We start from the raw sequence: 26,277 nt of genomic DNA on the forward strand, positions 1-26,277 counted from the left end.
TTTTGGTTGCTGTATCACTGAATGCATATACTAGTGGGGCATGCCACCCCAATTATTAATTACTTGATTAATTATATTTCTATACCTCGCTTTGTCCAAAGATCATAGGGTGGGTTACAATATAAAACCACAAAAATACATACCATAATAACAAACAAAAACAATACCACACCGCAGTATAGAATGGCATAGATCAGGGGTCAGCAAACTTTTTCAGCAGGGGGCTGGTCCCTCAGACCTTGTGGGGGCGGGGCGGACTATATTTTGGAAGAAAAAAACAATGAACAAATTCCTATGCCCCACAAATAACCCAGAGATGCATTTTAAATAAAAGGACACATTCTACTCATGTAAAAACATGCTGATTCCCGGACTGTCCGCGGGCCGGATTTAGAAGGCGATTGGGCCGGATCCGGCCCCTGGGCCTTAGCTTGCCTATGGCATAGATGGTTTAATTAGCCAAGGGTCTGGGAAAAGAGGAATGTTTTTGCCTGGTGCCAAAGTAGCTGCATATGGGCAGGGTACAACATAATGTTGATGATGTTGTTGTTGTTGATGATGATTTAATGAAGGTTCCAGGCAAGCCTCCCTGGAGAGAGCATTCCACAAGCAGGGAGTCACCACAGAAAAAAAAGTCCATTATTGTGTTATTAAATAAATATGAGCATCCTTAAGCCTACGGCCACCTCCTACTAAAGTAAACCAAATTTGGGTAAGCGTTGTGGCTCTGCAACATCTTGCACCTTTGAGAAAGTAGGGCAAGTGTAAAAGAAAGAAAGAAAGAAAGAAAGAAAGAAAGAAAGAAAGAGAAAGAAAGAAAAAATTCACCATGATGGACAACAAGTAATAAGCTCTGAATGGTGTAACCTACAAAAAGGTATGATTGGCATTGTGTTGAAACCTGTGTGTGTTGTGAAAAAACATGAGGACACCAGAAGTCACTTGCACCATCTACTACAATTCACAGTATTTGCAATGACACTGATTCCAATTAATAGGTTCCCATTAAAATATACTCCATGCACACAATAATTTTCACTTTGCAAGCGTGGAACGGCTCCTTCTGTTGAAAGGAATAGGAGAGTGTGTCCATGCAAACTCTTCACGGTGCATACAAGTTCATGGATTCAGCCTCTGAATGTCTGTTCCCAGGACTATCTAATCTATTTAACTGCGAACACAGACATGAATAATCACACGGAGCCTTATCCAGTGGATTTGAAGTTATTAGCCAGAGAATTTGGTCTGTTATCTTCACCTGTTACTTTTGTTTAAACCACCAAATGGAATGACCTTTGATTAAATATAGCCAATTGTGTTGAATGCATCACGACTGAAGTGTACTTTGATCTGCAGCAAGAATATAAATAGAAAGGCAAAGCAGAGCACACAACAACGGCAATTGTCCAAGACAACATGAGGGTCTTTCTTCTCCTAGTTGCCTTTGAGCTGTCTTGGGCTCAATATAACCCAAATACAAAACCCGGAAGGACATCAATAGTCCATCTCTTCGAATGGCGTTGGGCTGACATTGCTCTGGAATGTGAGCGTTATTTAGCACCTAATGGATTTGGCGGAGTCCAGGTAGGCAACTTCTATTCAATATTTGCTTGTCACAGTTTATTTGGACCAAAGACAACAAGTGGCAATTTCAATATAACTAACAACTGGAAATAATAGATGCTTACAGGAGTGTGCTTAGACTAGTCATTGGAAACAGACCAAGGCGAAGGACTCAAATATATAGTTAATGCTTAATGGTTTAATTCAGGGGTAGCCAATATGATACCCTTGAACTCCATGTCATAACCTCCAAATTTTGCTGGACTCTTAAACTCACATCAGCACCAGACAGCCTTGCCAAAGATGATGAGAACTATAGTCAAGCACCACCTGGAGGCTAGGATGTTAGCTACTCCTGGTTTAATTAATGTGTCCGAACCAATAAGACTATTGAAATACAATGTCAAAGTGACAACTGGAGCTTCTGAAATTTGTTCAGAATGTGGGACAGGTTCACATACAGTGGTACCTCAGGTTAAGTACTTAATTTGTTCCGGAGGTCTGTACTTAACCCGAAACTGTTCTTAACCTGAAGCACCTCCTGCTGCCACCACACCGCCAGAGCCCAATTTCTGTTCTCATCCTGAAGCAAAGTTCTTAACCTGAAGCACTGTTTCTGGGTTAGCGGAGTCTGTAACCTGAAGCGTATGTAACCTGAAGCGTATGTAACCTGAGGTACGACTTTAGCCAACTTGGCAACATCCAACAATGTAATTTGGGGTAGGAAAAAACACCCCAAATAATACTTTGGCTAAGGCTTTATTTATAGGTCTGGTTTAGAGTTAAGCAAACCACTCCATGAATAATGGCGTGTGGGAAAGAAGATGGAAGCATTTTGCTATGGGCTTCATGATCTTTAATAATTCTTCTGTGCATAACAATGAGATACTCTTTTAATATTAATAGAGATAATGGATAATGAAAACTACTCTACAACTTGCTAAGTCACAAGACCACAATTTTGCCAAGAATTAAGTTAGCAAGGAATGTATATAATTAGCTGGCAAGCCAGACATCGCTATTGTCCAGCCAAGTGATAAAGAACATCTTCTCACACTTCCCCATTAGAGCAGAGTGGTCCAGTGCAATTGGAGAGTGATAACATTCTACTCCTCATTCCTACTCCTCAGGGCAATATAAATCAGGGAGGGACAGAGAGAACAAGAGGTAACTCCATGCCTGTTTTTGTTGTCTTTTACAACATGCAACATGGAACCTTCTGTATCCATGGAGTCTTTTGGAAACCTGGTTTTTCCTGTTTGCCTTCTGAAAGGATGGGTGAATTGGCAGCAGGAACACCTTGCTAGTGGAGCCAAGAGAGATTTCCCTGGCTTTCCTGGTCATTGACCGTATTAAAGATATTTGATTTGATTTGATTTCCCTGGCTTCTGCTTAGCAGGAAGTGGTGTTCCTGACCATAGTCATTTTCTGTCAGAATATTTGGGATTTGTAGCATTCAATTCATTTGAATCAAGGGCATAGAAACATTAAAAATCCTGTGAATTCCAGAAGGCAAGGACACTCCTGACTTTGTTGTATGAGTGTCATTTCCAAACAAGTAGATCCCTGCAAGGCCTCCGTGTTGCTTTGGGTGAAATGATGCTGTCAGGGAGGGCTGGGGGCAGTTCCTCTCACATCTGGTTCTTCTGAAGACTCTCTGAGGAAGATTGGGAAAGCTTTCTGAGGAGAATTTACTCATCACTCATTTTGGATTGTCTGTACAAATTCTGGCAATGTCAACCGCAGCCCACAATAACTTAAGCAGCACCATCAGCTCTCTACTAAATTGTTGAAATGGTATTTATTGGTGTGTGGTGTTTTAATATCTCTCAATTCACAGATCTCCCCTCCAAATGAAAACCTCATTATTACAAATCCATGGAGGCCATGGTGGGAAAGATACCAGCCCATCAGTTACAAGCTATGTTCACGATCTGGAAATGAGAATGAATTTAAAGACATGGTGACCAGATGCAACAATGTTGGAGTAAGTGGTTTGGAAATCCTGTCTATACCTGTAGTGGGGAACTTCAGATCAAATCAGCTATGGTTCTATGCCAGTGACATGTATTCAATTAGTGAGCCAATTATTCCAGGGAGATGACTGGTAAAATTCACTTGCTGCCACCCCAACAAGCTAGGGATGGGTGGAGTCTGCCTAACTCGATTCAGAATGGACCCATTTCAGTTGGATGAATTTGGAGGACATCCCCTGGACACCCTTAAATTAATCAAATGTAAAAGCAGCACTAATCTGAATCAGTTCTGAAAATGCAACAGGATCTAGAACCACTTTGCCACCGAGAGCCCTGTCTGCTCTCCCTTTACCTTTCCCAAACTAACTAAAGATAGTTACTCCAGGGGTAACTCTGCCATATGTAGGGCTTCACAGTTTAACTTTCAAGGATCCTGCAAGCATATACAAAATCATCCAGTCCCACAAAAAGCTATGGGAAATGTCCAGAAAAGTCAGAAACCATGGAAATGGCATTTGCTGTGGTTCCTGGGAGCCCCCCAAGAGCTACTATGCATGTTCTGTCAGAATGGTGTAGCCAGTGTGGTGTAGTGGTTAAGAGCGGTAGTCTTGTAATCTGGGGAACCGGGTTCGCGTCTCCGCTCCTCCACATGCAGCTGCTGGGTGACCTTGGGCCAGTCACACTTCTCTGAAGTCTCTCAGCCCCACTCACCTCACAGGGTGTTTGTTGTGGGGGAGGAAGGGAAAGGAGAATGTTAGCCGCTTTGAGACTCCTTAAAGGGAGTGAAAGGCGGGATATCAAATCCAAACTCTTCTTCTTCTTCTTCTCCTAAGAATGTTGGGAGCCATAGGGAACTACCTTTCCTTTAACTTCTAGTTAAGTTAGTTATACACAATGCTGTATAAGCATGTGTGGTCTAAATAGTGAGGCTCTTTTATTATGAGCAGCTGTCTCTTGGAACCTAATATTGCCATTTCAGTAACTTTGTGAAGGAGGAGCAGGAGGGAAAACTCTAGGGTTACTGCAAGGTCAAAACAGACCCCTTAATGAATTTTAAATTGTGTTTCTCACTTATATGCATGTTCGATGTCTCCTCTGCAGACATTTTAAAAGTAAATAAAGGAGGAATGGCCCAGACTCTAGAGGAATGGGCCCGTGAAATGTGCTGCTTGAAAACCTTCCATCACTGACACCAAGTGCCTTGTTTTAATTTACCGAGATTTCTAGTCAACCCCATCCTTAAGATTTGGAGTAGTTAACAGATCAAGCACCTGCAAGACAGAATTAATATTTCACCTACATTAATAACACTTCTCCCCATTCTCCAACTTAACTCTGAGCCCTCTAGGCCATCCCAAACAGATAGGTCCTACGATCCATCCCAAAATGCCCTCGAGCTTAGACTTTGGGAAATCTGCAGCAGGAAAACTGGGGAGAAGGGCAGCCACCAAGAACATCTCTCTTCATTCAGTTAGTAAGTAAGCACAGATGGTATGATTAAGAGAGCATCCTCAATGGAACCCAGTGCTTGAGAAGGGACCCAAGAGAGGAAGTATCTTGGGCTTTCATAGGATATAACTAGCTCCTTGAATTATGCCTAGAAGAGAATAAAAATCAGTGATAATAAATACAACCTGGTCATGCCTTTTCTGTACTCAGGTATATATTTATGTTGACGCTGTAGTCAACCACATGTGTGGAGCTGCTGCTGGATCTGGCACCCACTCTACTTGTGGAAGCTATTTTAATTCAGAGACCCACGATTTCCCTGCTGTCCCGTACTCCGGCTGGGATTTCAACGACTGGAAATGCAAAACTGGAAGTGGAGAGATTGAAAATTATGGTGATCCTTACCAGGTGAAGCTCTTGCATTCATTTTTTTTACCCACTTTCTCCTTTCTTCGCTTGCATATTTCTTCTCTTCATCATCCTTATGCAGTTCCTCTTCAAATCTTTTCTGCATAGGAGAAGTTGGTTTAAATGTGACACCCAACCCACTAATGATAAACTGGGCATCTGGGATAGCTCAGCTGGTAGAGCATGAGACTTAATCTCAGGGTTCGAGCCCCACGTTGGGCAAAAGATTCCTGCATTGCAGGGAATTGGCCTAGATGGCCCTCATGGTCCCTTCCAACTCTACAGTTCTATGATTCTATGAAATTGATTTCTCAAAACAACCTTTCGAAACAGGTCCGCGACTGTCGCCTCGTTAGCCTTCTCGACCTTGCGCTCGAAAAGGACTATGTGCGCTCCAAGGTCGCCGAGTATATGAACCATCTGATTGACATTGGAGTAGCAGGATTTCGAATTGATGCTTCCAAGCATATGTGGCCTGGGGACATGAAAGCATTCTTAGACAAGTTGAAAAATCTGCGCACGACTTGGTTTGCTGAAGGAACAAGGCCTTTCATCTTCCAAGAGGTACTTTGACTGTCTGTTATGTTGAAGACAACCATTAAGCACATATAAGGGTAGCTTGAGAGGACGGCAAGGGCAGACATTTGTGATGTAGAGCTGATTTCAGAGCGTACAAAAAACACTTTATTTTCTACTCATATGTTGCTGTATCGTAATAACTTTTCTTCTTTTCCCTCAACAGGTAATTGATTTGGGTGGAGAGGCAATTAAAGCCAGTGACTACTATGGAAATGGCCGGGTAACTGAATTCAAATATGGTGCAAAACTGGGAACGGTCATTCGCAAGTGGAGTGGAGAAAAGATGGCTTATTTAAAGTAATTTAATTTTATATACTTCAAAGCAAAACTGAATACCAAAGCTTAGAGCCTTGCACATATTGAAATTCAGTGTTTAGCTAAATTTGGCCCTTTCTCTCTTTTCTTCAGGAACTGGGGAGAAGGCTGGGGTTTTATGCCTTCTGACAAAGCCGTTGTCTTTGTAGACAATCATGATAACCAGAGGGGGCACGGTGCTGGTGGATCTGCCATTTTGACTTTCTGGGATTCCAGGTAAGGAACACTTTGAGACTTAAAGCCTGACTGGCTCCTCCTCCCCACCCCACCCCTGAAATAAATAGAAATCTGCATTTCTGATCCTCCCTTTCATGTTCATTTTCTTAAAATATATCTTCAGGCAATACAAAATGGCAGTTGGCTTCATGCTCGCTCACCCATATGGTTTCACTCGTGTGATGTCAAGTTTCCGCTGGCCAAGATACTTTGAGAATGGAAAGGTCAGTTTCTATTGTGTGATAACAAAGAGCCTAAATAAATTGGCAATGGGCATTCGTTATTTAGTTTTAAAGGATGTGCACCCCACTTTTCTAGATGTGTACCACATCTTCAAAGAGCTCTGTACAGAGAGCCAGTGTGGTGTAGTGGTTATGAGCGGTGGACTCATAATCTGGTGAACCGGGTTCGCGTCCCCGCTCCTCCACATGCAGCTGCTGGGTGACCTTGGGCTCGTCACACTTCTCTGAAGTCTCTCAGCCCCACTCACCTTACAGAGTGTTTGTTGTGGGGGGGGGAGGGAAAGGAGATTGTTAGCTGCTTTGAGACTACTTAGGGTAGTGATAAAGTGGGATATCAAATCCAAACTCTTCCTCTTCTATATAGGTGGCTATTTCAGTTTTCAGTAAATTGAAACGGGGTGGTGGAAGGAAGGAATATCCCAGGGAGGTTCAAATCTTTCAAGGCACAAGCCTAATCCAATTGATTTGAGAGTAACTTCTACTGAGTTCATTGAGATTTATTTCTGAGTACACATGGTTGGGACGCGGGTGGCGCTGTGGTCTAAACCACAGAGCCTAGGGCTTGCCGATCAGAAGGTCGGCGGTTCGAATTCTTGCGATGGGGTGAGCTCCTGTTGCTCGGTCCCTGCTCCTGCCAACCTAGCAGTTTGAAAACATGTCAAAGTGCAAGTAGATAATAGGTACTGCTCCGGCGGGAAGGTAAACGGCGTTTCCGTGTGCTGCTCTGGTTCGCCAGAAGTGGCTTAGTCATGCTGGCCACATGACTCCCTCGGCCAGTAAAGCGAGATGAGCGCTGCAACCCCAGAGTCATCCACGACTGGACCTAACTGTCAGGGGTTCCTTTACCTTTACCTTTACCCATGGTTATGATTACACTGTTATACTCCAAAAAGGATCAATTTATCTTAACTTCACTTTTGGTATGGTTGCTTTGTAATGATTGGGCATGTGGTGTCCCTGAAGAATAATCATCTGCACTCTGAAGCACACCTGCAGAGAAGGTATGGTGGACTTGCAATGCTTACCTGACCTCCCTTTGGCAATGTTGCTGCTTCACACCAGGATGGGGGGAGGCTGAGGTGGTAGCAAGGTTGACGCAGTGCAAACAGACTGGCAGGAGCACCAGATTAGACTCCATTGGCCTAACTGCACCTCACCAACCTTGCTCTTTCACCTGATGGTATGCACAAAAGATGTAGCCAGAGGAAAGTCAGGTGAGCAGTGCAGGCTAACCATGCTGTCTGCCACTGGGTTTCATTTATTTGACTTGAACTACTTATGGAATGCAGGTGCTAACTCTGTCCTTCAGACTCATTGACATCATTAATATGCACCTTGCTCCACAGAACCAACAATCCTACACATCCTAGAGATTGACCAAGTCATGTGTGTGTGGTCTTGCGCATACAGCAGAATGTCAAGGAAGGTGGTAGATAGTACTGCAGTATTTCAGCCTATCGGTTTTGAATGTTCCTCCACATAAAACAAAAAGCCTTCCTGAAACAGACAGCAAAAGTTCAACCAAACCAAGAAAAAACCCTAGTGTATTAGTTATTGAGGTTATAGCTAAGACTGTTGCTTTCTGTGCTAACTTTCTACTGGTAGGGATATAAGGGAATATCATGATACGATCCTCCATCTGAAGTGGCATCATCCATTCTAACATATTGGGACCCTAGCAGCTTCTCAACTCATTATGTTACATGTGTAGACCAGGCCTTTGCCTCCCAGAAATATGATAATCTGCAAGTTTGGTTAGTTTATACATTCCAATAAATGTGTTCTGTTATTATTTTTCACCTCTGGTCTAATATTTATGTTTTCTCAATTCTTTGACAACCAGGATATAAATGACTGGGTTGGACCTCCGAGCAATGGGGATGGGTCTACCAAATCTGTTACCATTAATCCAGACACAACCTGTGGCAATGACTGGGTTTGCGAACATCGATGGCGTCAAATAAGGTTGGAATGCTCACATAGCTTAATGGCTACAAGCCAACACATAGATTAGCACTCTTTCAGTCCCCTTAATCATGCTTATCTCTTTATTGCACTTTGGCATGTTTGACTCTGTTCTGCAGTACATCAATTACCAATGAACCCATTTTTCCCCCCTGCAAAGGAACATGGTGATTTTCCGCAATGTTGTGGATGGACAGCCATTTACCAACTGGTGGGACAATAACAGCAATCAAGTGGCATTTGGCCGTGGCAACAAAGGATTCATTGTCTTTAATAATGACGACTGGTAAGTAGGAAGAGATTTCTCATGTGTTTAAAGCAGAGCAGTCTAGCTGGCACCTAGAGCTATACAGAATCTAGCAATAATGTTTAAACCAGCCTTGCAAAGCACACCAGAATCTTCCATAGAAGGAAGGATGCAGGGGCAATTGAGCATCTTCAGTTTTGTCCTTAGAAAAGCCAGGATGGGGTCAAACTGAAATCTCACTTTATTATTAGCAATTGCATAGAGGAATGGACCCACCAAGGTAGCTTAGCGTGCAAAGCTTGATGATAAAGGATAGTTAACTACATTATCATTCTTTTTGACTCTCTTTTTAAAACAGGAACATGTCTGAAACTCTGCAAACCGGCCTCCCTGCTGGCACTTACTGTGACGTCATTTCTGGGCAGAAGGAAGGCAATGGCTGCAGTGGAATTAAAATCCAAGTCAATGGCGACGGCACAGCTTATTTCCAGATCAGCAACTCTGCCGAAGACCCCTTTGTCGCCATCCATGTTGATGCTAAATTATAGCTCGGGGAGAGGAATGTCCTCACCTCGGTTTTGCTTTCCTAAAGCACTTCTGAGCGAGATGGAGTAATTTTGGAATCCCTCAAAAGAATAAAAAGTTGCAATGCTCACATGGATCTGCCATTTGTTTCCCTGATAAAACAATGCTTGCCACCAACACACACACACAGAGCCCCCATCGATCTAAAACAGCCCACATGTAGCCATTCTTTAAAGGAGAGCAAGAATGCATAGAGCAGTCGCCAAGAGAGTCAGTGTGGTGTAGTGGTTAAGAATGGTGGACTCGTAATCTGGTGAACTGGGTTCGCATCTCCGCTCCTCCACATGCAGCTGCTGGGTGACCTTGGGCTAGTCACACTTCTTTGAAGTCTCTCAGCCTCACTCACCTCACAGAGTGTTTGTTGTGGGGGAGGAAGGGAAAGGAGATGGTTAGCCGCTTTGAGACTCCTTAAAGGGAGTGAAAGGTGGGATATCAAGTCCAAACTCCTCCTCCTCCTCCGCCATGTGGATGATACCAGCATAGCAGTGACTTCCACCCCACCGACTAGCTGCAACTAGCTGGCCAACTCCTACTGCAGAGTGGGTGCTTTCATACTACACACTGCATAGTAGAGGCATTGAATGCTGAGATTGCTAAGCAGAGGCTGTTTTGAAAAGCCCTCATAGTGGCATCAGAATGTATGGACTGGCCCTATGCTGGCTTCCAGGTTTCTCCTGTGTTCCCACCGGCTGGCCACCCACTGTCCATGGATGGGTGGGAGGGTCTGCAAAATGGAATCTGCCCTCAGCATCATGTAACATATCTAATCTGTCACCAGTCTGTGCACCACCAGAGACCACCACCACTTTCAACCCAGACCTGTTTCCTGATTGGCTGTTGTTTGGCCCTGCTGTCTCCAGCACTTTTGAATGGGAGCCAAGCTGGGATTGGAGCCATTTTGCTTCTGAATATCAGTTGCTGGGAACCACAGTAGGGGAGAATGCTGCTACTCTCCGGTCCTGCTTGCAGGCTTCCCACATTCATCTGGTCAGCCACTGCGAGAACAGGATGCTGGACTAGATGGTCCATTGGCCTGATCCAGCAGGCTCTTTTTAGGTTCAAAACTCAGCACCAAGTCCAATGTCAGCTGGGCGCTGGCTTAGGTCCTATTCAAAAGTGTGCTTTCTCACCATCTGGGGTGGGTGAGGTGAGCTGCAGTGGAGGACTGGTGGTCCCATCAGCAGCGACAGCAACCTTTTCCTTCCACAACATCATTTTTATTGTCACTTCGTAGTGGAGATTTATGGGAATTCATGTACTTGTGTGCTAGAAAAACTTTGCCCTCAGAAGTTGTTAAGCTATCATTTATTTCCATGCTTTTCAGACAGAAAGGCCCAAGCTGGTTCAAAAGGGGGTGAAATACAAACGCAATGTTTGAGCCTGAAACACTTTTTCTCAACCCCACCACCCCCCAGCATCGTACAGCTGTGAAAGACACACCAGTGGTTTGCGAGGCTGGTGGTTGGTTTTTTAAGTTTTTTAATCGGATCTCTATCCCTCTCTCTTTCTCTCTGTCTTTCTCACTCACATCCTTTCAAAGTGAAAAGAAATAAGAAAAGACCTTCAAAGACCATTTCGTTAGGAAACAGACAGATGGGAAAACCCTGCAGTCTGTTTGTTCTATCTGTCCTTGAGTATGAATTCTGGGGGAAAGTGTGTGTGTGAGAGAGAGACACACACAGAAACAGTCAGCTTGTTTTGGAACGAGGTACATAGTATCTGACAAATAAGCACAGGTACAAAGTACTCAGTGTACAGATTGCAACCACAATGATGAGCCTGGGTAGCTCAGTTGGTCAGAGCATGGTGCAGATAACACCAAGGTTGCAGGTTTGATCCCAGCTGCATATTCCTGCTTTGCAGTGGGTTGGGCTAGATGATCACCAGGGTTCTGAAATTCTATGGTTTTGATTTAAAACAACAACAGCATCTGATGCCTTCACTATGTGAGTGAGATTTTTTCTAACGCTTTCGAGAAGTCGAAGGCTACCCAGCAATGTTAGAGATTAATAATTGACATGCTAGCTTTGGATCTTAATATAAATGTTTCTGTGCCTGTACTAATGACCAAAGACTTCACCATACAACTGAATAATCATCACATTAATATAGTTTTTTTAAAAAAATAAACCTTTGTAACTGGAACATTTCCTGGAACAAAACAGGATGTGTAGAGTACGTTTTCCTCATTGTGCCAAGTGCCCAGTACTGATTAATCGCCACAGATGTTCATTCTTTTTATATTTCATGTTTTTGTGGATGTACATCATACTAGTCAACTCCTCATAATAGTCAAAATCTTGATCGTTTGTGCCAATTTTGACCCAGCATTGTAGAACCACTTTGGCTGTGTACACCCTATAATTCTCAAGCACATTTGAAGCATGCTTTTGTCCAGTGCTTTTTTTCTGGGGGGACACAGAGGTACACATACCCCTAAACATTTTGTGAATCTGAGTCTGGTCTCATTGAGGGGCAGTATTTCAATATGAGTAGGAAAATGACAGTACCCCTAAACATTTTTTAAAGAAAAAAAGCACTGCTCTTGTCCACTCAAAGAATTCTGGGCACTGTTAAGGGTTTCTGGGAATTGTAACTCTCGGGAGGGGGTGTGTGTGTGAACTACAGTGCTCAGAATTCTTTGAGGGGACAAAAACATGGGGTAGGGGGCTACTGAGGAGGCAGCAAATCCAGCCTCCAAGGAATGTATTGCCTGCTACTGCAGTGCACTCCTTGAAAGCCGAATCTGCTGCCCTTGTAGATTCTGCCACCTGAGGCAGTCACCTCACCTTGCCTCATGGGTGGGTCAGCCCTGCAAAGACACCCTGTGTCTTGAAAGCTTCATTCTTGCATCCTGCAGTAAGAATCCTAACAGCGTCGCCGTTTTTGGTTCTGTCAGAGCTGCTTCAAGATCCTAGCTCACAGAGGATCACGCTAGCCAGCGGTCATTAAGTAAAAGTCTTTATTGAATTACAGTTTCCATTCTCACGCTGCTGTCTGCAACTCTACGTCTACTAGCTAGATCGGCGAGGCTCCGTCTGAGTCTCCGCCCCGTGCGCACCAACTTAATATCCTAGCCTTGCTCCACCTTTTCCTCCTGACTGTCCTCCTCTGGGTCCCTCTACCCCCCGGGGCTTCTTCCTTCCGGGATTCTTCTGACGCTGACCCGGACCCTTCTGCCTCCTTGCGCCGGGCTTTAGGACCTGGTTCCCTTTCGGGGCTGCTCACTGCGCCGCCTTCCTCTGCATTTGAACTTGGCGCGCGCGCCCAACCTTCCACTTTCCTCTTAACCGTTTCTTCGCTCCCCGATGGAGGTGTGGCCACTCCTGACTCCTGCCCTCCCTCCTGTGGTGAGCTGCCAGCGCTTCCCCCCTGGCTCCTTTCCTCTTCCCTGCTTCCTGGCGGTGACGCTGGTCCCGATTTCCAGCTGCTCCCCCCTGAGTCTCCTCTGGCTCTATCTTCCTGGGGTGCCTCCCTAGACTCCCCCCATGCCCTGGCCACTGGTGCTCCTTTCTGTGAATCCTCTGATTCACTGGAAAGACTGGGAGATCTCGGGTCGTCGTCATCACTCATCCTTTCCTCTGTCTCCTCCCCTTCGCTCTCTGTTTCCTCCCTTGCCCGTGCCTCTGCACCTAAACCCCTGACATCCATCCCCCCCTCGAAGCCCCCCATTCCCCCCTCCCCTCCTTCCGGTGCTGGAGCTGGGGGCTGCTGTTGCAAAGGGACGAACGTCGGATATCGGTCGCTTCCCGTGGCAGGCCTCCATCGGAACTCTTCCGGGTCTTCCTCTCTGCTCTCGTTGACGACAGTCACCTCCTCTTCCATCTCTGTGCCGCCGTGCTCGAAACCAGGGTCGTCCCCGAAAATGTCCATGTCCGTCTCTCCCGCACTTCCTCCAGGCGGCGTTGCTCGGCCGGAACAGTCCAGCCACTTCCTGCGGAACTGCTCCTCCGGCCTATCGTCCCACCAATACGAGGGTTCTGAGACAGATCCCGAGGGTGACCCCTCCGGGGAACGGACGTCTCGTGTTGGTTCCTCGTCCGAGTCGAACCCCCTGAACGTGCTGTCCGAAAGCGTGGGCGTGAAAAGCCAGTCGTCGAAAAAGTCTGCTGGCATAGGTCTATGTGGGAAGAGGGCATGAAACTCGTCTTTGAGCAGAGGTTCGTCTAAAGCGTAGCCCGGCACCCAGCTGTTCGCACTGGCCGGGGTGCCCTCCCTGGCGAGAAAGTATTCTACTCCCTCTTCCCCCCATCTGGAGTCCAAAATCTCCGTGACTTCGTTGATGCGCTCCTCCTCTGCCACTCCCGCGTGCCCCGTTCCTTCTCTGAGCGGACTCGGCGCCGTTCCGGGTTCCTGGAACCTGTGCGGTGCCTTGTAGGGAGTGAGCACCGATCTGTGGAACACCGGATGCATTCTGGAACCCTCCGGAAGCGCCAGCCTGAAAGCCACCGGGTTGACCTGCTCTTCGACGTGGTATGGCCCCAGTTGTTTATGCCCTAGTTTCTTCTTGGCCAACGACCTGGCCGGCACTGCGTGGGCTGCTAACCAGACCCAGTCTCCCACGTGGAGCTCTTCGCCAACCCTTCTGTGTTTGTCCGCTTGTACCTTGTATGCGTGTTTAGCCAGCTCCAGGTGGCGCCGCAGCTGATCGTGGACTTCCTGCAGCTCCGACGCGAACGCATCTGCTGACTGCGGCTCCCCTTCTCCCCTGCATTCCAGTCCCGGGAAGGTTCTAGGGTGCCGCCCGTTGTTGGCGAAGAACGGCGTGACGCCCGTGGATACGTGCTTCGTGTTGTTGTAGGCAAACTCTGCAAGCGGCAGGTAATCCACCCACGTCGCAGGCTGTTGGTTTGCATAACATCTCAGGTACTGCTGCATGATGGCATTGGCTCGCTCCGCTTGCCCGTTGGTCTGCGGGTGTCTCGCCGACGCCAGATTGATCTTGACGTTTAGGAAGCCCATCAGCTTCTGCCAGAAGTTCGAGATGAACTGCCGCCCGCGGTCGGACAGAATAGACCGTGGCAGACCGTGAACCTTGAACACGTGGTCTATGAACAGTTTGGCGGTTTGCTCTGCCGTGGCCACCTTAGCACACGGAATGAAATGCGCCATCTTGGAGAACAGGTCCACAACCACCAACACTGCCGTCTTGCCCCTTGAGCTGGGCAGATCCGTGACAAAGTCCAGAGCCACCCTTTCCCAAGGTTCGACCGGAGTTTGCAGCGGTTCCAACAGTCCAGCCGGCGGTTTGTGCACCGGCTTTGCCCTCTGGCAGGTGTCACACCTCGCCACGTAGTCTGCGACCTCCCCTCTCATTCCAGGCCACCAGAAATCCCTGGCCACTAATTCCACCGTCTTCTCCTTGCCAAAGTGCCCGGCCGTGGGTGCGTCGTGCAGCTGCTGTAGCACCTTGGCTCGAAGTTCGTCACCCGGCACGTAGATGGCCCCTTTACAGATGAGCAATCCATCTCGTAGCTGGAAACCGTCGGCCGCTGCCTTGCCCCCTCGCACCTCTGCCATCTTCGTTTGTGCGAAGGAGTCCCCCTGCAACGCTCGCCGCACCGCCTCTAGGTCCACGGTCGCCGCGGCGCACGCCCACACTGTCGGTGCAAAGATGTGCATGGCGGCCGCTGGTGTTGCGTCCTCCAGATACTGTGGCTTGCGGGAGAGAGCGTCTGCCATGATGTTGGTGTCCCCCGGGACATACTCTATTCGGAAGTCGAAGTCCGCAAAGAACTCAGCCCAACGTATCTGCCTCTGGTTCAGGAACTGTGCCGTGCGCCAGTGCTCTAGATTCTTGTGGTCCGTGCAAACCTGCACCGTGTGCTTGGCGCCGATCAGAAAGTGCCTCCACGCCTTGAACGCTGCATGAATGGCCAGCAACTCCCTGTCCCATATGGTGTAGTTCTGCTCGGACTTGCTGAGCTTCCTGGAGTAAAACGCTCCCGGCCGCCACACGCCCTGCGGGTCCTTCTGCAGCAGGACCGCCCCCACTGCTCTGTCCGAAGCGTCTGTCTCCACCCTCATCGGCCTGCTGGGGTTGACATGAAGCAACTGCTCTTCCGACGCGAAGAGACGCTTGAGGGCCTGAAAGGACTGCTCCGCCTGCTCAGTCCAGATGAACTTCTTCTTCTTGGAGCTAAGGGTGTCAGTGATGGCCGCCGTCTGCATCGCGAAGCCCTTGATAAACTTGCGATAGAAGTTCGCAAAGCCGACAAACCGTTGGACCTCCTTCCGGTTGTGTGGGCTCTTCCAATCCAACACTGCTCGAACCTTGGCGCTGTCCATGGCGAGCCCCTTGTCAGACAGCTTGTAGCCCAGAAAATCCACCTCCGGCACGTCAAATTGGCACTTCTCCAGCTTGGCGTAGAGCCTGTGTTGCTTTAGCCTGCCCAGCACTTCCTTGACGTGCTTGTCATGTTCTTGCTGCGACTCCGAAAAGATCAGGATGTCATCCAAGAAACAGACGCACGTCTTGTAGAGAAGTCCCGCCAACACGTGATGCATAAATGCTTGAAAAACGTGAGCGCCATTTTGCAGTCCAAAAGGCATAACTCTGTATTCGTAGGTACCCAGTGGCGTGAACATGGCTGTCTTCCACTCATCACCTTCCCGCATGCGAATGAGGTTGTACGCCCCCCGCAGGTCCAACTTGGTGAACACCTTTCCCTTCCGTACCTTCGCCAGGAGGTCGTCGATGCGGGGCATGGGGAAGTCCGACGGCTTGGTCACACTGTTCAAAATCCTGTAATCCACTACGAGTCTTTTTTGGGGCGTGTCTCGCTTCTTAACAAAGAATACAGGACTGCCCCCCGCTGCCTTAGACTCCCGGATGAAACCGCGCTCCAAATTATGATCGATGAAGTCTTTGAGTTCCTGCAGTTCGTCCTCAGACATGGAATACAGCTTCCCTTTAGGCAGCGCCGCCCCCGGCAGCAGGTCAATTTTGCAGTCATATGGTCGGTGAGGGGGTAGCTTGTCCGCCTCCTTCTCGCAGAAAACTTCCAGAAATTCTGCGTACTTGTGGGGAATCGCTTGCAGCGTGCCTAGCAGCAGCTGTGACTCCTCTTCCTCTCCTTCCTGCCTGGGTACGATGCAGTGTTCAGCACAAAAGGAAGAGCCGAAGACCAGCTGCCTCTGGAACCAAGCCATCGTTGGGCTGTGCTTGTCCAGCCAACTCATGCCCAATACAATGGGCGTGTCAGACAGTTGAGTGACGTTGAAGCTGATGACTTCCCTGTGATTCCCAAGTCGCATCACCATTGGTGGCGTCTGCTTCACCACTTGCCCCCCGAGCAGCTCCCTGCCATCCACCGTGACAACCTGCAGGGGCAGTGTGGCCGGCAGCAACTGCACAGCGTGCCTGTCGACAAATTCCTGCCCTATAAAGTCCGCGTTGCTGCCGGAGTCGATGGTGATTGGCACGTCCATGGTGATTCCATTGGGCAGCTGGAGAGATGCTGTGAGCCTCACTACTGGTTTGGGCGGGAGGGGGTTCACTGGCTGTAAAATTTCTGGGGACTGCGTCACTAACACGTCTGGCTGGGCCCCAGTGCCTCTTCCTCCAGCCAGACATCGTCGTTTCCCTGCTGTGGTCCTCCCTGCTGCGTTGCTGCAGTCACCATTGCTGAGGCTGCAGTAAGCTTGTGGGGCCTCTGGGGACACTCTTTCGCCATATGCCCTGGCTGCTCACAGACGTAACACTTCCTGGTCCCTCTAGGAGGCTTCGCCTTCACTGCTGCCGGTGCCAGGGCTCTGGTTGCTGACTGAGCCCTTGCACCTCCAACCTCCATAGGTTCGGCTCCTCCTCCTGGCGGAAGCGTGGATTGCGCCCGCGCTGCTTCTCTGGGAAAGAAGGAGGGGCCCCCGGCTGGTTCGCGCCCTCCACGTCCTTCGTCCTTGCTCCACGGACGTCCTTCCAGCCTCACTCCCACAGCCAGTGCCCTCTGAACGACCTCCTGGGTGGTTCGGGGTCTCTCCCCCCTCGCTATCTCATCTTTAATCGAGTTGTGCAGTCCCTCCCAAAAGAGGTCTCTTACAGGAGCCGAATCTCTGTCCCATTCCAGGGCGCTGACCAAGGCGAAAAAGCGGGCATGATACTGTCTGACGCTGGCCCTCCCTTGTCTCAGCCCATGCACCTCCTTCCGTGCAAGATCAATGTCAATACTTGATAAGAAACACCCATCCATCGCTTTAATAAAGGCATCCGCATTCTGGAGCGCCGGATCGTTATCTCTCCATAAATTGCGCAACCATGCTTTCGCCTCCCCATGCAGATGGGACATGATGAACCCCACTCTCTCCTGTTCATCTCTAAAGTCTTTATGCAACAGTTGCAGTGCGCACAGTACGTCGGCTCTAAAGTTGGGATACTGTTGCAGGTTCCCATCGAAGTGAGAGAGCAGCCCGCCTGTCCGTCTCGCCAACCCAATTCCCTCCTGCCGGGGTGTTTGCTTTGCCAGTACGTCTAACCTGACCTGGAGATCCCTGCAGGCGGCAGCTGCCTCGTCCTCTCTCTTCCTGGATGCGAGAACCTCGGCGTTCAGTTGTGCCACTGCTTTTCTGAGGTCCTCTATCTGCTGCTCAGCCGTCATGTCTCCTGCCGTTCGTGAGCTCGCTAGTGGGCGCCTGTTTCTCTCCCCTCCTCGAGGCTGCAGATGCCCACAATGTTGTGACGGAGCCTACTGTCAGAGCTGCTTCAAGATCCTAGCTCACAGAGGATCACGCTAGCCAGCGGTCATTAAGTAAAAGTCTTTATTGAATTACAGTTTCCATTCTCACGCTGCTGTCTGCAACTCTACGTCTACTAGCTAGATCGGCGAGGCTCCGTCTGAGTCTCCGCCCCGTGCGCACCAACTTAATATCCTAGCCTTGCTCCACCTTTTCCTCCTGACTGTCCTCCTCTGGGTCCCTCTACCCCCCGGGGCTTCTTCCTTCCGGGATTCTTCTGACGCTGACCCGGACCCTTCTGCCTCCTTGCGCCGGGCTTTAGGACCTGGTTCCCTTTCGGGGCTGCTCACTGCGCCGCCTTCCTCTGCATTTGAACTTGGCGCGCGCGCCCAACCTTCCACTTTCCTCTTAACCGTTTCTTCGCTCCCCGATGGAGGTGTGGCCACTCCTGACTCCTGCCCTCCCTCCTGTGGTGAGCTGCCAGCGCTTCCCCCCTGGCTCCTTTCCTCTTCCCTGCTTCCTGGCGGTGACGCTGGTCCCGATTTCCAGCTGCTCCCCCCTGAGTCTCCTCTGGCTCTATCTTCCTGGGGTGCCTCCCTAGACTCCCCCCATGCCCTGGCCACTGGTGCTCCTTTCTGTGAATCCTCTGATTCACTGGAAAGACTGGGAGATCTCGGGTCGTCGTCATCACTCATCCTTTCCTCTGTCTCCTCCCCTTTGCTCTCTGTTTCCTCCCTTGCCCGTGCCTCTGCACCTAAACCCCTGACAGGTTCGTTTTATTTTCTCCTGTTATTTTCCCCACCTTGGTGCAACATATGCGAGTGGATAAATTAATTTTTTTAATTTTTTAAAAAGAGACAAGATAAGGAGCAGATGGGACTGGGAATAAGCTTAGTATGGAGAAAGCAGGATTTGAAATGTGAGAACGTAGTGGTCCTTAAATAAAGAACTTCACGTGAAAGATGTGTGCAATTGTAGTGGTTGCGTTGGTGGGAGCAAATTTTATAGATGCCATAACCCAGATTAATCAGTATCCTGGAGATATTAAGATGTTGTTCAAGCTTGGTTTGTTTTGTGCCATATAACATATGGAGGCATTTGGGAGAACTGGTCCGGAACAGAAGGAAGATCAATGATATGATAATTAATTTCGAGTGTAGGTGTGAGAGAATGCCTTGATTTATACCACCCAGATGGTGAGTACTGTATACATCCGTTACTGGCAATGATAACTATACGCTGGGCTTGTAGAATGTTTTAGAGATTGAAGCGCTCCACGAAGGAAACCTTAAGTGTTGGTAAAAGGAATAGTGATGTCATGGCAGCATTGTACCAAAATGTCCCCCTTTCAAGTTAGCTCCTTTTCATTGAGTTGTCAACTAAATGGGGAGAGTCTTGCTCAGAGAATGGAGATGGGGTGGGAAGAGTCTTACCCAAATTTCTGCCCCAGTTAAGATAGCTTGCTTGGATTCACAGAATTTCCACTGATTTATACCTAAAACAGGAATCAATGCAAATTTGGAACATCCAACTCAGATTTGTATTTCTAAGGAGTTTAGAAGGAATTTACAATAACTGCAGTGTTGTTCCATTGCCCCAAGGCCTTCTGCATGGATGTCAGGAATTGGCTGGATAAGGAAGAGTGGTGGGAGCCGTCTGCCCAGGAGCCCCCAAGAGAAGGATCCAACGATGGTGACTTAGGTCCCAGATCCTGGTGGTGAGACACCGAGGAGCAGCCTGGAGAAGGGAGGTGCTAGATACAAGGGGGGCTGAGTAATCAAGAAGGGTCAGGAGAAGGAGAGCCTTCTAGGACAGGGTTAGAGGCCGAGAGTTGAGTGCAATGTGAGCGCAGACAGTCCCAGTCCTGCTGGCTCTCCTACCCCACTGACAACCCACTCCAGAGAGTTCTGCATGTTGCTGAGCAACAGGCCAGACAGGTCCAGAGCAGAAGTCCACACCCTCAATGCAGCCTTCATCTGCTTGGGAGGGATCCAGAATGAAAGGCTAAAAGAGGCAGGTGGAGCTAGTGGTCAGTTTCAGCAACATCAGCTGGATTAATATGAACCAGAGGATTCTGCTCTGTTGTTATTTTCTGTTACTAAACAGCTAATTGCATTCCGTGCTTCTCATGTGTGTGCCTGCCCTGTGGTTCGCTTGGCTCCTTGACATTGCACAACAGAATTCCATCCACCCACCCCGCTCTGTTGCCCATGTGTCTCCATATATGTTATGGGTTTCTTCTCAACTCTCTGGAGCAGATTTGGGAAGGTGAAGGGGGAAGTTGAATACAATCATTGTTTTGTTTATAACACACCTTTCTTCCAAGGAAAGCAAGATGGCATAAATGGTTCCCACACCACCGTAGCCTTACAACTACTACTGAGACGTGCTAGTGTGATACATCGTGGTTCCTATGTGGATTCTCTATTCCGAAAATTACTGAGGCGTCATGGGAAACAGGCATAGGATAGTCCATCCAAAGATGAGGATGAGACAGAATGAGACAACCTCCCATAGGCATAATCTTTGATTACTATGCCTATTTAATTTCTGGTGTATTAGGCATACATGCCACCTGTATAACATAAGTGCCTGACCTAAAGAAAGAATGGAGGAACAGGAGAGCACAAAATGTAAGGAAATAAAGAGTAGGATGGCTGGATGGGAGTGAAACAGGGTACAAACATATCAGGGACTAAGTGTAAAGGTAAAGGTGAAGGGACCCCTGACCATTACGTCCAGTCGTGGCTGACTCTGGGGTTGCGGCGCTCATCTTGCTTTATTGGCCAAGGGAGCCGGCGTACAGCTTCCGGGTCATGTGGCCAGCATGACTAAGCCTCTTCTGGTGAACCAGAGCAGCGCACGGAAACACCATTTACCTTCCTGCCAGACTGGTACCTATTTATCTACTTGCATTTTGACGTGCTTTCGAACTGCTAGGTTGGCAGGAGCAGGGACCGAGCAACGGGTATTCGAACCACCGACCTGATTGGCAAGTCCTAGGCTCTGTGGTTTAACCTACAGTGCCACCTGCGTCCCTCGGACTAAATGTAGTTCTGCTCAAATTCGAAACACTTGGGGGAAATCACTCATTTGGTTGCTCCCTGCCCTCCCCCCTATCCCAGGTTGTTTTATTGGTGCAGTCCAGGCATTAAAGATGGAGAACATCTGCATATCGTGGCAATTGGAATGAAGTGTTATACCCACTTAACAACAATTTACTGACTAACAAAGTCTATTAGGAATAATTTAGTATCAATGATAAGCTTTCTTCCCCCACTTTGGTAATTGTACCGGTGTTTAATTGTGCTGTAAATAAAACTGCATGCTTTGCTTCCCAAATAAATGCTGCAATAAGGTGCTTTAATTGAGCCAAGGTAGAAAAAAGAGTAGCCCTTTGCTTGAATGAACTGGAATCTAGGACGGAACAGTCACTTTCCCCACAGAAAACAGGGCTGCAAATGAAAGGAGAGAGCATGATTTAGAAGCAAATATCATTGGCTTTGCAGCTGTTGTCACTGACTGCTGCCAGCATTGCAGATTTTGCCAGTTGCGATTATAGTTGTGTGCATTTTTCTCTTTTGACTAAAGAGAGAACCTGGAGCCAACAATTTACAGTACTTACAAATAGGGAAAGAATGCCTACTCCAGCTGTGAATTTAAGCTCTAGCCTGGTAGACAAAGGCGACCAAAAACTGCATGCAGGTGAGTGAATCAGGTTCCATGCAGGAGATTGAGCACAGAAATGTGGCTTCTGTCCTTCCTCTGCCAGCTCCTAACTGGGATTGTTAAAAAGAAGTTATAGGCTAGTCATTTTGGCGGCCTTATTTACAAGACTGACCTACTCCCATACCAATCTGCCTTAGGAAGTTCTCCTTTATCCCCTGCCATCTGAGGTAAGATGGGTGGTGACCAGAGAGAAAGGCGTCTCAGTGGTACAGCCCCATCTGGGGAATTCCCTCCCCAGAGAAGGCTGCCTGGATGCCAACGTTGTTAGGCAAATATATTTGACTCTTCTGGGTTTTAAAACTGAGGCATTTTCTTGCTGCTGTGTTTTGTTCATTTTTGTTTGGACCCCTTATATTGAGGTGTTTTTTTGTTGTTGTTAGAATTTACGTGAACAGCCCAGGATGTGTATGTGTGTAATACACACTTAGAGAGAGAAAGAGAGTGAGTGCTTTAAAAATTAGGTATAATAAAGGATTTTATCTTGGAACTACTAAACAGGGCCAGCATTACCATTAGGCAGTCTGAGGCAGTTGCCTCAGGTGGCGGGATCTTGGTGGGATCCAGGAGCAGCAGATTCTGCCACTGTGCCTGCTGGTTGCTGCTGCATTGCCAAAGTTGCCTGCCGCTTCTGAAGCATGTGGCCTCGGTGCCAATTTGGGAGGCCAAGGTGACTGCTTCACCAGTTCCTTATGGTACTGAAGCAGCTGTTGTCATCACCTCCAAAATGGCATCAGTGCCTAGGTCTGCGGCCTACCCTTCAGCGGCAGCTGGACCAGAAGCAGCCAAAAGACCAAGCCACATCTTCTTCAGTGCTCTCCTGGCTTTCAGCTCTCCTGATTGGTTCGCCACTGCCTCATGGCTCTTCTGATTGGTTCTTTATTCCCGGGCTTTCATTTCTCTTGTGCTCACTGCTGCAACAAGGAGTTACTTTTCACCACACTGAGAGGTACAGGTGTTTTGATGCTTGTGGAAAAAACCCTGCATTTACTCAGAAATAATCCAGCTGCTTGCAACTGGGGGTGTAGTGTTTTCTGGATTTATAGTTGGATGGTTTGTTCGTTTTTTAAAAAAACTGCCTTTACTCAGAAGTAAGCCCAGCTAATTACTCTGAAATCTGGTTCCAGGTATAAAAGTGCATAAGGTCAAAACCTGTCTTGGGGTATGTATAGACATGGATAGAATTGGGACGCAGGCCTCACCTCTGCTCCCAAAGCACTTCTTATTGTTGTGGTTCTGGCTGCAGTTTGTATGTGTGCCCTTGGTTTGTGTGTGTGTGTGCTCAGTTCTGTCGAAATGACCAAAAATATTTGTTTTCCCTGGTTTAATGTATCCCACAGCCAGAGTAAGTAACTATGTGCTTTGAACAGGCATGATGGGGGCAATTTAGCACCCGTTAAGTGTTTGATGTCCTAGTCAGGTCAGGTTAAGTTATTTTTGTGTGATTCTTTTTGTGGCAGAGGAAGGCTCCAGAGTGGTGTGTATTGGAGTTGTTTTTAGAAGTCTGGTATTGCATCCCCCCCCCCCCCGCCAGACAAAGCAAAATTTCTTCCACACCATCACTTTCACCAGAATGGGATGTCATTGCGTGGTTTGCCTCTGCTTCCAAAATGTCTTGGACCAACTCTGCTACCCAAACATTCTAAAATGGTTCAGTTTATTTTCAGTGGTACCTCAGGTTATAGATGCTTCAGGTTACAGACGCTTTTTTTTTTTTTTTTTAATAAAGTTTTATTGCTTTTTTCCAGGGTAAAAGAAAGGTATATCATCCATAGCACATCAAAAGCAGTTTTACAGAAAAGAAAAGAAGTTATAAGAGAAAAAAAAGAAAAGATTCACATTTTTCACATCCATTTTCATGATCGATCAGACTTCCCCATGTCCCCCATCCCCTGTTTTCTTTACAATAAAAATAAACAGCAAATTAATACCTTATTTCATATGTTTTTGTGTTTTCCTTTAGTTATATAGTCCACAATTTATACATTTCGAAATCTTAACTTAATTTTCAACATTTACCAAATTCAATACTGAAGCATGTTTTTCCAGAACATTTAGCAAATTCTCAACATTCATATAGCTTATAATATTTTTGTAAATAGTCCTTAAATTTCTTCCAGTCCTCTTCCACGGCGTCTTCTCCCAGGTCTCGGATTCTGGCTGTCATTTCAGCTAATTCCATATAGTCCATCAGCTGCAAGTGCCATTCTTCCAGCGTGGGTAACTCCTGTGCCTTCCAGTGTTTAGCTATAAGAATTCTTGCTGCTGTGGTTGCATATAGAAAGAAAGTTCTATCTTTTTTTAACACTCTCTGGCCCACAATGCCCAGGAGGAAGGCCTCTGGTTTCTTGTGAAAGGTGTATTTAAACACCTTTTTCAACTCGTTATAGATCATTTCCCAGACGCTTCAGGTTACAGACGCTTCAGGTTACAGACTTCACTAACCCAGAAATAGTACCTTGGGTTATGAACTTTGCTTCAGGATGAGAACAGAAATCGCATGGCGGTGGCGGGAGGCCCCATTAGCTGGTACCTCAGGTTAAAAACAGTTTCAGGTTAAGAATGGACCTCCAGAACGAAAGGTACCACTGTACTTTTCAATCAGCACAGGCAGCTGGACTTCAAGTAAAACCAGACTGTCATTAGATAAAAAGGAAAGCTCAATCATCCAAAATAAATAAATAAACACAAGGCTTTTAAAGTCTTCATAATAAACCATCTAAAAGTTAGCATTGCGTGTTGAGTCACAGTAGCCCCCCAATAATTCACACTTCACACATCAATTTTTGTTTAAGGTTTTTGGCATAATTTTGGCCACAACTTTATTCAAATACAAAAATGTGAGTGGTTGCTTAGGCACTGGTTCCGACTATCTGTCCTTGCCCTCAGGGACAGAGCTGGCCTTCCGGATACCAGCGGAAGCCAGCGTGGGAAACAAGTATTGGGTGAGAAATAAAGCTGGGCACCAGACCATTACTTCTCACCCTCATGTTCCTGTGGGGCTTGCACGGCCCAAGTCCGACTCCGGGGACAAGGACGAAAGAATGGCAAGCCCCTGGATTTCCTTTAACGGAATTCCCATTCGCATCATTTGGAGGGGTAGGCACTTACCCCTCCAAGCACCAATTTAACCAGTGCCTAACCGCCAACCTTACAAGTTGTGACGATTTGCTATGCAGTAGGCAAAAACCAAATGGCACCAGCCAATCAGCCAGATGGCAAAATTCCTACCGTGCCCCCGCACCAAGGCGAACGACACCATGACAGGCATAGCAAGGTCAAGCGATCAGCTTAAATAAAAAACCCCCCTATTAAAGGGAGGGAGGGCGGGTGATCCGATGCAAAACGGCCAAGAGGCCGTGCCAACGTCTGGCCCCTGTATATATAGACTCTGACCCCTCCTCCGAATTGGCAACAATCAAAACACCCCAGCAACCCAGTTTAACCATTTAAATGGTCGGGATTCAACTAAATTTGCCTAGTCACTGGAGGGTGGCCTGTTCCCAACCGCAACACGTGCTCTCTGCTAGGGAGAACACGCTTTGCGTGTTGAGTCACAGTAGCCCCCCAATAATTCACACTTCACACATCAATTTTTGTTTAAGGTTTTTGGCATAATTTTGGCCACAACTTTATTCAAATACAAAAATGTGAGTGGTTGCTTAGGCACTGGTTCCGACTATCTGTCCTTGCCCTCAGGGACAGAGCTGGCCTTCCGGATACCAGCGGAAGCCAGCGTGGGAAACAAGTATTGGGTGAGAAATAAAGCTGGGCACCAGACCATTACTTCTCACCCTCATGTTCCTGTGGGGCTTGCACGGCCCAAGTCCGACTCCGGGGACAAGGACGAAAGAATGGCAAGCCCCTGGATTTCCTTTAACGGAATTCCCATTCGCATCATTTGGAGGGGTAGGCACTTACCCCTCCAAGCACCAATTTAACCAGTGCCTAACCGCCATGGAGCCCTCAGCTCACCGCCAAACCACTCACAGCCCCAACCAAGACCTCAGCTTGGTCACCACCGCACCAATCCAAGCCTCATTCCCTGAAGCGGAAAGGTGCATGCCATCAGCTTGGAAAAAGGATGGCCTCTCAAAAAGAATCTCGGGGTGGGAAATTGCATCGCCACCAGCTCCAAAACTTTTTTGACCACAGCAGAATTGATGCGTTTTCGGGCCCTTTCAGTGGCAGCCGGGCAACGACTGCCCTTCCAAACGCAGCGTTGCAAAAGCTTTGACCAAAAATTTTTCGCTGTCGGCACCATTGCACGCAGCGTCTCCAGGTCACCCAAAATTGCAGCACGTAGTGACAAACAGTCCATGGGCACCAGGTCGTT

The 26,277-nt window shown here is 47.7% G+C and overlaps 1 protein-coding gene and 2 long non-coding RNA genes across 3 annotated transcripts in view; 2 read left to right on the top strand and 1 right to left on the bottom strand.

The window, feature by feature from the left end:
- Positions 1 to 1,350: 1,350 nt before the first annotated feature.
- LOC308587395 (pancreatic alpha-amylase) lies at positions 1,351 to 9,615 on the top strand. The gene is made up of 10 exons (XM_081195030.1): positions 1,351 to 1,584; positions 3,404 to 3,550; positions 5,199 to 5,396; positions 5,730 to 5,960; positions 6,139 to 6,272; positions 6,384 to 6,506; positions 6,631 to 6,730; positions 8,592 to 8,713; positions 8,874 to 8,999; positions 9,319 to 9,615. Exons 1-10 carry the CDS (start codon positions 1,417 to 1,419, stop codon positions 9,506 to 9,508), a joined length of 1,539 nt encoding a protein of 512 aa, XP_081051156.1. The 5' UTR covers positions 1,351 to 1,416; the 3' UTR covers positions 9,509 to 9,615.
- A 1,708-nt stretch (positions 9,616 to 11,323) lies between these two features.
- The window catches only part of LOC308587432, a 39,231-nt gene continuing 24,277 nt past the window's right edge, over positions 11,324 to 26,277 (top strand). The window contains exon 1 of the long non-coding RNA XR_014008371.1: positions 11,324 to 11,491. This is a non-coding gene — a long non-coding RNA (uncharacterized lncRNA). The remainder of the gene's footprint in view (positions 11,492 to 26,277) is intronic.
- Positions 21,558 to 26,277, bottom strand: part of LOC308587426 — a 153,381-nt gene continuing 148,661 nt past the window's right edge. Inside the window, exon 4 of the long non-coding RNA XR_014008362.1 lies at positions 21,558 to 21,670. This is a non-coding gene — a long non-coding RNA (uncharacterized lncRNA). The remainder of the gene's footprint in view (positions 21,671 to 26,277) is intronic.

Source organism: Podarcis bocagei (assembly GCF_964188305.1).
Source record: "Podarcis bocagei genome assembly, chromosome: 5".
In the NCBI taxonomy this organism is placed as follows: domain Eukaryota; kingdom Metazoa; phylum Chordata; class Lepidosauria; order Squamata; family Lacertidae; genus Podarcis; species Podarcis bocagei.

Coding starts and splice junctions, on each gene's coding strand:
- LOC308587395 (XM_081195030.1), top strand. CDS start 1,417: ATGAGGGTCTTTCTTCTCCTAGTTGCCTTTGAGCTGTCTTGGGCTCAA. Junction 3,551..5,198: donor CCAGATGCAACAATGTTGGA/GTAAGTGGTTTG, acceptor TTCTGTACTCAG/GTATATATTTATGTTGACGC. Junction 6,273..6,383: donor GAAAAGATGGCTTATTTAAA/GTAATTTAATTT, acceptor TCTTTTCTTCAG/GAACTGGGGAGAAGGCTGGG.